Source organism: Neomonachus schauinslandi, chromosome 4 (genome assembly GCF_002201575.2).
Source record: "Neomonachus schauinslandi chromosome 4, ASM220157v2, whole genome shotgun sequence".
NCBI classification, from domain to species: domain Eukaryota; kingdom Metazoa; phylum Chordata; class Mammalia; order Carnivora; family Phocidae; genus Neomonachus; species Neomonachus schauinslandi.
The window spans coordinates 129,609,369-129,624,196 of NC_058406.1; the positions used below are offsets into that span (position 1 = coordinate 129,609,369).

The 14,828-nt window shown below is 41.8% G+C and overlaps 1 protein-coding gene and 1 non-coding gene across 4 annotated transcripts in view; one reads left to right on the forward strand and one right to left on the reverse strand.

Moving 5' to 3' along the window:
- Window positions 1-2,072: 2,072 nt before the first annotated feature.
- Window positions 2,073-14,828, forward strand: part of LY96 (lymphocyte antigen 96) — a 28,167-nt gene continuing 15,411 nt past the window's right edge. For 2 of the 3 annotated variants that reach the window (XM_021688447.1, XM_021688448.1), the window contains exons 1-2: window positions 2,073-2,249; window positions 13,970-14,059. In XM_021688447.1, the coding sequence (XP_021544122.1) occupies window positions 2,138-2,249; window positions 13,970-14,059 (202 nt within the window). In that variant the 5' untranslated portion in view covers window positions 2,073-2,137. The remainder of the gene's footprint in view (window positions 2,250-13,969; window positions 14,060-14,828) is intronic. The other variant, XM_044914235.1, reaches the window with a different exon arrangement.
- LOC123324644 lies at window positions 10,635-10,741 on the reverse strand. The gene has a single exon (XR_006539922.1). It is a non-coding gene; the product is annotated as a U6 spliceosomal RNA (small nuclear RNA).

The window sequence follows — 14,828 nt, forward strand, 5'->3', positions numbered from 1 at the left end:
GAGTGGCAGAGGGAGAAGCAGGCTTCCCGCCGAGCGGGGAGCCCGATGCGGGGCTTGATCCCAGGACCCTGGGATCATGACCTGAGCCGAAGGCAGACGCTTAATGACTGAGCCACCCAGGCGCCCACAAATAAATAAAATCTTTAAAAAAATTATGAGCTCATAGTTTTAAAGATATTTGGTGTATTTCAGTTCATTGTAGTCACCATCTTAATGTTTGTATAGTCTACAAGTAGGTTGAATAATGGTCCCTCAAGAAATTCATGTCTGGAAACTGTGAATGTTAAATTATATGGCAAAAAGGATTTTATAGATAGATCTTGGGGAGATTATCCTGGATTATCCAAATGGTTCTAGTGTAATCACAGGGTTCTTATAAGAAGGAGGCAGGAGGTCAGAAGAGGTGATGTGATGATGGAAGCAGAGATGGGAGTGCTGAACTTTGAAGGTGTAGGAATACATGGGTTGCAGCTCTCTAAGATGAAAAAGTAAGGAAACAGGTTCTTCCCCCAGAGTCTCCAGAAGGAACCAGCTCTGCTGACACCTTGACTTTGGCCCAGCGAAACTGATTGCAGACTTCTGACCCCCAGAACTGTAAGAGAACACATTTGTATTGTTTTAAGCCACTAAGTTAGTGGTTAGTCATGACAGCAGCAATAAGAAACCCACCTTTGGTCACTGGAAACTGTCTTCATATTGGTTATCTAATATGCTAAGATGTTCCAGGCTCCATCTTAGACATTTTCTGCCCCAGACCTGGAATCAGCAATTTCTCCAGAGTCTTTGTTCCTTTTAGTGGGAAATGGTATTTTTGAGACCACTAGGGGCATTCATAGGTTTTTCTTCTTCTTTTTGTTTTTTTTCATTTTTTAAATGTGGTAAAAAATATATAATATAAAATTTACCATCTTAACCAATTTTAAGCACAAGTTCAGTAGTGTTAGCTATATTTACATTGCTGTGCAACAGATCTCTAGAACTTCTCATCTTCCAATCCTGAAACTCAGTACCCATTAACAACTTCCATTTCCACATCCTCCCACAGATTTTTGCCTTTCTAAAAATGGGAAAGTAGCATAGTTCTTTAGTGGAATCTTTTACCAACATATGATTATTTTCCTCTAAACTTGTAGATTTTTAGGCCCTGACTCCATGCTATTTTTATTTCTGGCTACTAATCCCAAACTATGTCCTACAAAGGATTTCAAGTAGCAAAGTATCTAAAAGATGAGCTATTTTTCTAGAACAGAGTGAGAAGTTTGAAATACATGCCACATGCAAAATAATGACCATTTCATTATCAGGGCTCAAAATATTCCCTGGAGCTGTACTTTGCTTAAGTAAGTGCATTCTCAAGCTTGGTGTGATCCCCGCCAACAATGCAAAAGTATAGCTAATATCCCATGTCTGCAGTCTCATCTAGTCTGGCTCTGCCCTGTGGCTGCACCTGTTGCAGAGCAGAAATAATTTGCATCAGACTATTCAGTTCAGACCTATAGGTCCAGCTCCCTGGGCCATGAGAAATTGTTGTATAAAAAATTGTTGTATAGGGGCACCTGGGTGGCTCAGTCGTTGGGCGTCGGCCTTCCCCTCAGGTCATGGTCCCAGGGTCCTGGGATCAAGCCCCGTGTTGGGCTCCCTGCTCAGCGGGAAGCCTGCTTCTCCCTCTCCCACTCCCCCTGCTTGTGTTCCCTCTCTCGCTCGCTCGCTCGCTCTGTCAAATAAATAAAAAAATGTTTAAAAAAAATTCTTTAAAAAAATTGTATAAAAAAAAATTGTAAAAAAAAAAAAAAGAATAGCAATGCAGATGGAAAAGGAGTGGCAGTCTGTTGGGATTCTAAAGGAGACCTACAGACTGGTTTTGTTACTATTGACCAGGAAGTACCTTGTTTTGTTTTTAAAGTTCTCTGTTCTTATTTGCATTACGTGTTCTAGAAGAGTATATTCTAAATCATTTTGCTCTCTCCCCTTGCCGGAAGTGCTCGAATACTAAACACACTCAAAAGAGGAAACTCAGGAACTCAGAAATCATGTGACCAATGACTAAGTTAAATCTTTTCTGCTTACTGAAAGGGAAGAGTCTGATGATTAGTTGCCGATTCTCCTTGTATTTTTAAAGTTTTGGTGATACTGAATCATGTTCCCATTTATGCTTTTTTCCACTCTGTTTTCTTCCATATTCACTGAACCTGGGGAGCAACATTGGATCTGCAATTCCTCTGATTCCAGTGTTTGGTATACCTATTGTGGTAAGTAAAACAGCAACAAGTGGTTCAGGGTTAAGTTTTCATAAGAACTTCGAGCTGCTGTGGACGGGACACAGGAAATGACAGTGTGTTCCCACTGCTGCTACTGGTGGAAAGGTGATGGCTGGTTGCTGTCCTGTGTGGATTTTCTGGATCCTTCACAGACCTCACAAGTCACAAGTACAACACACCTGTGTTGTACTTGACCTCCAAGGGCTTTTGTTGTTCCCTGTGGTCAGCTCTGTCCTCCCCGAGCCCAGTTTCAGATTCTTTCCAGTTTTGGCAGAACTCTTTGCTTCTGAGCTTTTGCCTTAGCCCCAAGACTTACTGGTTCTTCTTGAGAAGGTAGAATAGTCCTAGCTGCCTTTTGGAATTGATTATTGCTCTGGTATGTGATTTTTTTTTTTCCTTCAGCACGGCAGTGGGCAAAAAACAGGTGCTTTATAAGTGTTTGAGGCAGTGAGTTTTGGGGAGTCTGGGAATCACCTCCCTAATTGGATGTTAGCCTGGTTCTGTCAGTTACTAGCTGTGTGACCTCGAGCAAAAAGTACTAGCCTCTCTGTGTCCCAGCCTTTTTGTCTGTAAAATGAAAGTGATTTTATAAGCTTTTTTTTTTTTTTTAAAAAAAGAGTGGGGGGGGGGGGGGGGGGGCAGGGGGAGAGAGTGAGAGAGAATCTCAAGTAGGCTCCATGTCCAGTGTGGAGCTGAGGCAGGCCTTGATCTCATGACACTCAAGAGTCGGACGCTTAAACTGACTGAGCCACCCAGGTGCCCCTGAAAGTGATTTTAAAGCTATTTTATAAGGATTGTTGTAGGTTAAGTTTTTAGCATGTAGCCACACAGAAACAACACTATTGATGACTTAAAAAATCAGCCATACCCTTATGCTATTAACCAGCTATATCACTGTTTTTTGTTTTTCCTCCCTATTTCTCTACAGATGTCTGCAGTCTGAAAGCACAGCATCAGGGCTAGACTGCAGTTTTGGTTTGGTATTTGCCACTGGTTTGCTCATCATGGGTTGACTGGTCTTTTCTACCCAGTAGTGGTATCAGGAAGGGTTTGATGCTTCCGAAAATGCTAGCTCCTTAAAATTCTATTGGGAAAAAGGACTGATGGTCTAATCCTTGGGGGAGATTTACAAATGTACTTTGAGTTCTCAGAAGTTCTGTAAGAAAGAAACCTATTTAATCCCCAGATTTTCAATTTTATTTTATTTTATTTTTTGAGTGTGTGTTGACTTTTTGAAAAACACACTCTGGCAAATGCTAATATAAAGTTACTTCCAGGGAATTAACATAATTGCCAGGTATGAGAACAAGATTTAGCCATGTGACCAATCTTATACTCATGGCTTTTTTCCTATATGTGGATTGTAACTGAATTCCCTTGCAACTTATCTCTGAAATTTTTCCATCCTGTAAGGTCAGTATACCTCTCCCCCTCCAGGAAGCTTCCCTAGCCCACTCTGCCACCAAGTGTCTCCTTTCTTTTGGCTTATATGTACCATACATTGATTATGTCACCTTCTATTTAAAAAAAAAAATTTTATTTTTAAGTAATCTTTACATCCAACATGGGGCTTGAATTTACAATCTCAAGATCAAGAGTCACATGCGGGGCACCTGGGTGGCTCAGTCAGTTGAGTGTCTGACTCTTGATTTCAGCTCAGGTCATGATCTCATGGGTGGTGGGGTCGAGCCCCACATCTGGGTTCTGTGCTCAGCAGGGAGTCTGCTTGAAGATTCTCTCCCCCTGCCTTTCCCACACACACGTTCTCTCTTTCTCTCAAATAAATAAAGCTTTTTTTAAAAAAAGAGAGAGTCACATGCTCTACTGACTGAGCCAGCCAGGTGCCGCAATATGTCACCTTCTCTGCGCCGTGTTTCACATGGCCTTTATTTTTGAGGGAGGATCTTACGCCTTTCTGTCTAATGCTGAGAAATCCTGTGGTCCTTTCCTGCTGCCCCACTGCTGTAGGGACTGAGGGGAGCAAGCAGAGTACACAGCTACAGCACAACCCTGCTTGGGGCCCTGGCCACTGCCATGTCCTTATCTTCCCTGCCTTAGAGAATCTATCCTGGCTGAGCTCAAAGTGCATGGGTCGGAAGCACTGATTCCTGTAGGTATTCCTGTGAAGCTGGTGGTACAACAACAACACCTGATTTGGTTTTTCTGTGAGGATGAATTGCATTTGGTGAACCTATGGGGTATCTACAGTGTATCGGTTTGCTAGGACTGCCATAACAAAACACCAAAGATGGGGTGACTTGACAGAAATTTATTTCTCACAGTTCTGGGAGCTGGAAGTCCAAGATCAAGGGTCAGCAGATTTGTTTCCTTCTTGCTTGCAGATGGCCACCTTCTTGCCATGTCTTTATATGGTCTTTTCTCTGCGTGCACTCATGCCTGGCACTCCCTGTGTGTCTAAATCTCCTTTTCTTGTAGGGACATCAATCATATTGGAGTAGGACCTCACCCTAACAGGTTCTTTTTAACTTAATCTCTTGTTTAAAGACCAAATCTCCAAATATAGTCACATTGTCAGGTACTGGGAGGTTAGAATTTCAACATATGAATTTGGTGGGGGTGGGAGGGGACACACAATTCAGTTTATAATCTACAGAAATGGCATGAAGTAGCTGTGTGTTCCTCCACTTTGGAAAAGGCAGAAAATGTGGGTGTGCGTGTCAGTCCATAAGACCCTGGGCACATGCCCTCTTGTAAATTAGAATCATCAGACTCAGATTCGGTTCTAGCCTTTTTTTTTTTTCGTTGCTATAGGTAGTCCAGAAACCCAAGAATTAATGGATCATTTAATTAAACCAATATTTACTGAGCATCTAGCATGTCTATTCTAAGCACTGAGGATATTATATAGCAGCGAACAACAAAGAAAAAAGTCCCTGCCCTTGTGAAGTTTTTTTTTTAAAGACTTATTTATTTGAGAGAGAGAGAGAGAGAGAATGGGTGGGGGAGGAGTAGAGGGAGAGGAACAAGCAGATCCTGCCCTGAACGTGGAGCAGGACAGGGGGCTTGATCCCGTGACCACCAAAGATCACCACCGGGGCCTAATCAAGACTCTGACACTTAACTGACTGAGCCACCTAGGCGCCTCCTCGTGGAGCTGTTATCAGTAAAATATTCAGCATGTCAGATGGTGATAATTTCTTTTTTTTTAAAGATTTTGTTTATTTGACAGAGAGAGACACAGCGAGAGAGGGGACACAAGCAGGGGGAGCGGGAGAGGGAGAAGCAGGCTTCCCGCCGAGCAGGGAGCCCGACATGGGACTCAATCCCAGGACCCTGGGATCATGACCTGAGCTGAAGGCAGACGCTTAACAACTGAGCCACCCAGGCGCCCTTGTTTTACTTTTTTTGTTGTTTTGTTTTTTTCAAGATTTTATTTATTTATTTGACAGAGAGAGAGAGAGACAGCGAGAGAGGGAACACAAGCAGGGGGAGTGGGAGAGGGAGGAGCAGGCTCCCCGCTGAGCAGGGAGCCCGATGTGGGGCTCGATCCCAGGACCCCGGGATCATGACCTGAGCCGAAGGCAGACGCTTAACGACTGAGCCACCCAGGCGCCCCGATGGTGGTAATTTCTGTGAGAAAAAAGTAGAGCAGGGGAGTGGACAGAGAGCAGAGATGGGGAAGGGGATTGCATTATAAAGTCGGATGACCAAGGAAAACATCCCTGGGAAGATGACATTTAGTAAAGACCTGGAATAGTTGAGGGAGTGGGCCATGCAAGATATCTAAGGGAAGAGGTAGAGCAAAGAGCAAACACAAAGGCCCTGATGTGGGACATGTCTGGTGTGTTGGAAGGATAGTAAGGAGTCCAGTGTGGCTGCAATGGAGTGAGGGAGGGGAAAGCAGTAGAAGATGAGGTCATAGAAAGAAATGGGGGAAGGGGGGCCTTGTAGGTCAGGGGATGGCTTATCTTCCACTGCGAGCAAAGCTTGGTCTGGCTCTTGTGTTGACGATAATCCGTAACGGGGCACAGGTGGGAGCAGGAGCTGTGTTGTGAGGCTGAGGCTGTTGCACAATACTCCAGGTGAGAGAGATAATGGTGACTTGGACCAAAGGAGCTGTGGTGGAGGTAATGAGAAGCGGTCAAATTCTGGAAGGAATCTGAAGATGGAGCTGACAGGACTAGTTGACAGATTGGGTGTGAGCTTGCAGCATGGCTCTCCTAGCTAAGCAGGTATATCCCCGTGTCTTGGTGTTCCTCCCTCTGAGCGGGCCAGCCTCTTCACTGGCCTTCAGTTGTGCTTCTTCTGTTCACTAACTTAAAATATCCTGTTTCATGCCAACCTTTTGTGGTCCATCAAAGTCCTACAGAGCATGTCAAGTCAAGTCAGCTGAATTTTATTCAGTTTAACAAGCTTTATTTTATAGGCATTGAGTTTAGTTATTATGCTAAGGAACACTTAGAATGCAAAGGGTATGTGAGATATAGCCGGAACCTCAAGGAGCTTCTGGCTTTTGTCTCATGTGTAGTAGGGGGAGTAACTGTAACATGAGGATTCATTCATTTATTCTATGTGCTCAGCATGGCCACTGGGAAGCCCAGTAGCCATTTGGAGCTAGAATTCTTGACCTATGCCAAGCTGAGCCCACTTCTTCCTGTCTTTCCCATTGCATCATATGATCTTTTGATTCTTACATCTAATTATTTTTTGTATGTTGGTCTTGTCTTCCCAGAAAAATCATAGACTTCCTCATGTGAAGACTAAGCCTCATATCTCTGTTCTCCACTCTCTAACACCCCTGCCCCCTGCCCAACCAGGGGCATCCTTTAATTATTTCTTTTCCTTATCCCCCACATTCAGTGTGTTGGTGATTCCCATTTTAACTATCTCCAGAATATGTTCTTTTTTTTTTTTTAAATGTTTTATTTATTTATTCATGAGGGTCAGAGAGAGAGAGGCAGAGGCAGAGGGAGAAGCAGGCTCCCCGCCAAGCAGGGAGCCCGATGCGGGGCTCGATCCCAGGACCCTGGGATCATGACCTGAGCCGAAGGCAGATGCTTAACCATCTGAGCCACCCAGGCGCCCCTCTCCAGAATATGTTCTTAAGCCAACTACTTCTCACTGTCCTCTGCTCACCACTTATACCCCCCATCTCTCCTCTGGCTTCTGCAGGAGCCTCTCAGATTGTCCTCTCTCCACTTCGATTCTTGTCCCCATACAACCTGTTCTTGGCCCAGAGACCAGGGAGGTCTTTTGAAAATGCAAATAAGTCAGACAATGTCACTCTCCTTGCTTAAAGCTTTCCAGTGGCTTTTCATTACAATTAGAGTGAAGTCCCAATTTTATACTAAGACGTCCAAGACCCCTCCAGATGGCCCCTGCCTACTTGTCTGATTCTGGTGATTCCCACCCACCCTCTCTCATTATTTGCCATCCACACTGGCCTTCATTATTATCATTGTTTATATTACCAACATAACACACATCAAAGTTTCCCTTTTAACCATCTTTAAGTGTATAGTTTAACAGCATTGAGGACATTCACAGTGTTGTGTGATCATTACCACTATCCCTTTCCAGAATTTTCATAATCCCGAACAGAAACTCTGTACCCATTAAACACTAATTCCCCATTTCTCCCTCCCTCTGGTTCCTGGTAACTTCCACTCTACTTTCTGTCTCTGTGAATTTGCTTATTTTAGTTACCTCATATAATGGTCTTTGTGTGTGCATGTTTGTGTGTGTCTGTATGTGCATGTTTTTGTTGTTGTTGCTTGAACATATCAAAGTCATCTCACCTCTGAGTCTGCACTTACTAGGAATCCTTCTGATTAAAACTCTCTATGTCCAGTTTCCACAGGCCTGGTTCCTTCCTGTCACTCCCTGAGTAATGTAGTTGAAGTATCTCCACCACCCCGGCCCCCCACCCCTCCATCTCCACCACACACTCACTGTGTCCCATGACCCTGTTTGATTTTCTTAGTAGCATGTACATTTCTCACGAGCAGGGCCCATGACTTCTTCATTGTTCTTCTTAGTGCCTAGAGAGATGTTCGTTACATAATAGATGCCAAGCAAAAGTGAATAAGCACACATTTGTTATCTGCCATGTGTCTAGCACTGTGCTATGTGCCAGAGATATGAAAAACAGAGATATTCTTTCTGCCCTGAAGGTTTGTGCTATCTTTATGAAGAAGATGGATACGTAGGGGCGCCTGGGTGGCTCAGTCATTAGGTGCCCGCCTTCGGCTCGGGTCATGATCCCCAGGTCCTGGGATTGAGCCCCGCATCGGGCTCCCCGCTTGGCAGGAAGCCTGCTTCTCCCTCTCCCACTCTCCCTGCTTGTGTTCCCTCTCTCGCTATGTCTCTCTCTGTCAAATAAATAAATAAAATCTTAAAAAAAGAAGACAGATATGTAAATGAATAAGTGCAATAAAGATTTACAAATGAGCACTGAAGGATGGTCCAGTGCTATGAATGATGGTGTGTCTGTGACTGTGGGAGTGGGGAGGTGTGGAGGAGTCAAGGAAGGCTTAACAATGTTGATGATATTTGAATACATTTTGAGGGAGAAGAAGGAATTTCTAGACTGATGATGACAAGGGCATTCCTGTCCAAAGGGACCGCATATTTAGGTATCAGAAATTCCGTTAAGGAGGTAAAATGATAGGGCGCCTGGGTGGCTCAGTCGGTTAAGCGACTGCCTTCGGCTCAGGTCATGATCCCGGAGTCCCGGGATCGAGTCCCGCGCCCGGCTCCCTGCTCAGCGGGGGGTCTGCTTCTCCCTCTGACCCTCCTCCCTCTTGTGCTCTGTCTCTCATTCTCTCTCGCAAATAAATAAAATCTTTAAAAAAAAAAAAGAGGTAAAATGATGTGCTATGAAGGTTCAACTCCAGCTAACATTTCCTCCCTAGACCTCCGAGAATACTTAATGCCAACACTCAGAGGGGCACTGGTTTCATTTCCAGTGCCAACTGCAGTTGCCTGGAATGTTGGGCTAAGAAAGATTCTGAGGCTGAGCTCAGTGGGAAAAAGTGCTATGATGGATTAGCAATGCTGACCTTCATGGTTGCAGTGGAAATTGGAGCCTCTTGTGCTGGGCATTTGTTAAAACTGGTCACCACTTTCTGTAACAAACCAAATAGAGGATTTTATCATATACATGGTGACTTTAAAGTAATGAAGCTATCCTCCAGTAGTTCCTTGTAAATAATAAAATCACATTCCGTACAGTGCTATATGATCTTTTGATTCTTACATCTAATTATTTTTTGTATATTGGTCTTGTCCTCCCAGAAAAATCATAGACTTCCTGATGTGAAGACTAAGCCTCATATCTCTGTTCTCCACTCTCTAACACCCCTGGCCCCTGCCCACCCTGCTGTGATGCCTGGCCCAACACTGAGTACCCACAGGGGCTCTCTATAAACATTTGTCTGGTTGAATTGAGTTGTTGACGTTGTCCTCATAATCAGACAATTTCAGACATGTGGGAACCTTAATTGGAAATAGAGAATTGCCCTTAGTAACACGACTCTGGTGATTCACTGCTTTTAACTTGTTCTCAGCTTCTGCTCCAGGGTCTTTGGTCTGCTTGCTCTGAGGATTTTCTACAAGGCTATGGCTGGGAAAGAAGATACACATTACACTATGCTTGGTAATGCATATGAAAGTGCCCACATTTCAATACCCTAACAACCTTTTTCTTCCTAAGAAAGGTAATAATGGGTATTAATTATGCAAATCTTTGAAAATATAGGTGAAAATGAAGACATAAGGTAACCTAAGCCTATCACAATTCAGTTGACCACTATCAATATTCTAATTTTGGTGAATATTCTTTTAGATATATAAAGGTATATATTAAAAACCACAAAACACCAGAATCATACTATATGTACTATTGGGTAAACATGTTTTTAAAACTTGATACTATACGATAAACATCTATGTCATTAAATATTCTAAAAATCCATTTTAATGACTGCATATTAATTTAATATATAGGTATACAAATTTACTTATTCAACCACTTCTGTACATTTTTAATTGAGATATAATTGACATATAAGATTATATTAGATATATGTATATATTGCAAAATGATCACAATAAGTGTGGTTAACATCCATCACCACACAGTTATAAATTTTCTTTTATGATGAGAACTTTGAAGATATATTCTATTAGCAACTTTCTTTTTTTTTTTTAAAGATTTTATTTATTTATTTGAGACAGAGAGAATGAGAGAGAGAGAGCACATGAGAGGGGGGAGGGTCAGAGGGAGAAGCAGGCTCCCTGCCGAGCAGGGAGCCCGATGCGGGACTCGATCCAGGGACTCCAGGATCATGACCTGAGCCGAAAGCAGTCGCTTAACCAACTGAGCCACCCAGGCGCCCCTCTTTTTTTTTTTTTTTAAATATGGAACGCTTCACGAATTTCCGTGTCATCTTTGCGCAGGGGCCATGCTAATCTTCTCTGTATCGTTCCAATTTTAGTATATGTGCTGCCGAAACGAGCACTCTATTAGCAACTTTCAAATGTACAATACAGTTTTATTAACTATAGTCACCATGCTGTATACATCCCAGGACTTATTTATTTTATAACTGGAAGTTTATACCTTTGGACCACCTTCACCCATTTTTGTCCAAACCCATCGCTCACCTCTGGCAACCACCAATCTTTTCTCTGTATCTATAAATTTAGTGTTTTGTTTTGCTTTGTAGATTCCGCATATCAGAGAGATCATATGATATTTGGTTTTCTCTGACTTAGTATAATGCCCTCAGAGGCCATCCATGTTGCAAATTGGGCATTTTTTCTTTGGTCATAAACCATTTAGGGATGAACATCTTTTGGTCAAATATTTGTGAGCATCCATGAGTAGGTGAAATGACTGTTAATATAATTAATTCTATGAGAATTTTGTTGCAGGTAAACTCAATTAATTGAGTGAGAGATGTTAACATTAATTTTTTAAAAGATTATTTATTTATTTATTTATTTATTTATTTATTTATTTATTTATTTGAGTGTGAGCAGGGGTAGAGGCAGAGGGAGAGGGAGAGAGAAACTCTCAAGCAGATTCTGTGCTGAGCACAGAGCCCCTTGTGGGCTGGATCCTATGGCCCTGAGATCATGACCTGAACCCAAACCATTAGAGTCTGATACTTAACCGACTGAGCCACCCAGGCACCCCTAACATTAATTTTAAGGGTTGCATTCAGGGGCAAATCCACACAAACCTGGTATCTTCCCTCCCCCCTCCTCCTCAGTGCTTTTATGAACTCTTCTTCTACACCGTTCTTGAAACTCCCTCTTCAGGAAGACTGTTCATTAATTTATTAATTCATTTATTCACTCACTTAACATTTACCAGATCTTTAAGTACTTGACGTATATTTTCTATTTTGAACCAGTTGAACATACGCAATGTGAAGACAGTGGATAAAAGGAGAGCAATGTTGATGGGAAAAGGTTAAAAAGTTCCAAGTTAGAACAAGTAATTTTATGAAAATATTTTTTGGGGAGTTTTTTTCCTCCACACAGTTTAAAGTAATTCAGTACCTTCAACTTCCACCTTAACAATATTAGGGCATTGAAACACTATTTATGTTATGGGGAGGTTTCTTTTCTGTATTTATACAATATTTTAAAATTCATTTTACTGTGGTAGGAACATTTTACATGAGATCTACCCTCTTCAGTATTTAAGTGTACAACACAATATTGTTGACTATAGGCACAGTGTCATACAGCAGAGCTCTAGAACTTATTCATCTTGCTTGGTTGAAACTTTATGCCTGGGATGCCTGGGTGGCTCAGTCGATTAAGGGTCTGCCTTTGGCTCAGGTCATGATCCTAGGGTCATGGGATCAAGTCCCACATCTGGCTCCTTGCTCAGCAAGGAGCCTGCTTCTCCCTCTGCCTGCCTCTTTCTCTCTCTGACAAATAAATAAAATCTTTAAAAAAAAAAAAGAAACTTTATGCCTGTTGGTTAGGATTTCCCCATCTCCTCCTCCCCCTCAGCCCCTAGCAACCACTCTATGAATTTGACTATTTTAGATACCTCATGTAAGTGGAATCATGCAGTATTTGTCCTTATATAACCAGCTTATTTCCTTTAGCATCCATCGATGTTGTAGCATATTGCAAAATTTCCTTCTTTTTCTAAAGCCTGAATAGTATTCCACTGCATGTATAGGCCACTTTATTTATTTATTTATTTGTTTGTTTAAAGATTTTATTTGACAGAGTGCATGTGCACAAGCAGGGGGAGCGGCAGGCAGAGGGAGAGGGATAAGCAACCTCCCCACGGAGCCAGGGACCCTTGCTCGGGGCTCGATCCCAGGACCCTGGTGGCTTAACCCACTGAACCACCCAGGTGCCCCAAAAATAAAATCTTTAAAAAAAAAGAAATCATGTCTGCATGCGAGGAAAATTTTACTTCTTCCTTTCCAATTTGGATGCTTTTTATTTATTTTTCTTGCCTAATTGATCTGACTAGGTCTTCTGGTGCTATGTAAGGATGGGTATCCTTGCTTTCTTTCTAATCTTAGAGGAAAAACTTTCAGTTTTTTACCATTGAGTGTAATGTTAGCTATGGACTTTTCATATATGGTTTTTATTATGTTGAGGCCATTTCCTCTAATTCTAGTTTGTTGAGAGTTTTTATCACAAAAAGGGTGTTAAATTTTGTCAAATGCATTTTCTGTATCTATTGAGATAACCATGTGCTTTTTATCCTTCATTCTACAGAATTTTGCATCTACATTCATTGGAGATATTGGCCTGTAGTTTTCTTTTCTTGTGGCATCTTTGTCTGGTTTTAGTATCAGGGTAATGCTGGGCTCATAAAATAAGTTTGGAAATGGTCCCTTTCAAATTTTTGAAAGAGTTTGAGGATTGGTATTAATTCTTATTTAAATGTTTGGTGGTAGAATTTACCTGTGAGGCCATCTGGTCCTAGGCTTTTCTTTGTTGGGAATTTTTTTATTACTTATTCAATCTCTTTATTAGTTATAGGTCGGTTCAGACTTTCTAATTTGTCATTCCTTTGGGTATTCCCCTTGGAAAACTTGGGGCTCTGGATACATGAACTGACCTCTTGCTTCTTGAGTGAAGCTGGGGTCTAGGGGATCTTTTCCTGATTGTGCTGTGCCAGATGCAGGGTTTCTAGTAAAAGGACATCCTCTACTGACTTTGGTGAGTCTGATTTCACATTCTCCTGGGATACAGGAAACTTTCAATTAGTTTCTGATTTCTCGCAAAGGGAATTTGTCCATGAGTTGTTGCAGAATTGGTATGTTTGTGAGGGGAAGGGGTGGGTCTTGGACTTCTTACTCTGCCATTTTATTTACGTCACTCCTCCAGGGAGGGAGATGTTTTTAACCACCCCCAAGTTTTCTCATTACAAGATTTTATTTTATTTTATTTTATTATTTTTTAAAGATTTTATTTATTCATTTGAAAGAGAGAGTGAGAGAGAGAGAGAGAGCACAAGAGGGGGGAGAAGGAGAGGGAGAAGCAGACTCCCCGCTGAGCAGGCAGCCCGATGTGGGACTCGATCCCGGGACTCCAGGATCATGACCTGAGCCGAAGGCAGTCGCTTAACCAACTGAGCCACCCAGGCGCCCCCTCATTACATGATTTTAATGGCATCTTTTGGGGAATGATATTTAGAATACTCTACTTACTAAAAATGATTAATAATAATTTATTGACATTATCTTTATTCTTCCATTTAGATGACATGAAAGTTCCTATTTCAATAGATCTTAATCCCTGTATAACATTGAAGGGAAGCAAGGGATATTTGTATATTTCCTACATTCCAAGTAAGTTCAATGTTTTGTTTTTGTAATTCAATGAAAAGGGTTCAAGAATTATTAATGATAAATGATTGTGTTCCAAATGTACATGTATTGGTTTTCTATTTCTATGTAACAAAGTACCACAATTTTAGTGGCTTAAAACAGTACACATCTATTATCTTGCAGTCTTTGTGTGTCAGTAGTCTAGGCATGGCTTAGTTTGTCTGCTTCAGGATCTCCCACAAGGTTTCAGTTAAGGTGTCAGCCAGGACTGGAGTCTCTTCTAATGTTCAATTAGGGAAGAATCCACTTCTAAGCTCATGTGGTTGTTGACAGTATTCCGTTCCTGTCTGGCTGTTGGACAGTAATCAGTTAGTTCCTTGCCATATGGGCCTTTTCAACATAGCTTCTTGCTTCATCAAAGCCAGCAGGAGGGATAAGCTAACAAGATAGAAGTCACAATCTTATGTAGGCTAATCATGGAAGTGTCACTCTATTACCTTTGCTGTATGCTATTTGTTAGAAGTAAGCCACTAGGCTAGCTCACACTCATGGGGGAGGGGATTCCATATGACATAGGGGTAAAAATGGAAATAACTCGAGACTTCCAATAATCTAATAGGTATATCCTTTGTCAGCCATTAACTATTCAGCTCATAAGTAAAGCTGGGTTTCCACTAATCAAAGATCTGTATATGAGCAAACCACAACTTTTTTTTTAAATAAAGATGACCTTTCTAGAGAAAACTATGATGATGATGGGATGAAAGAAGGCAATTTTTTGGTTTTGTTT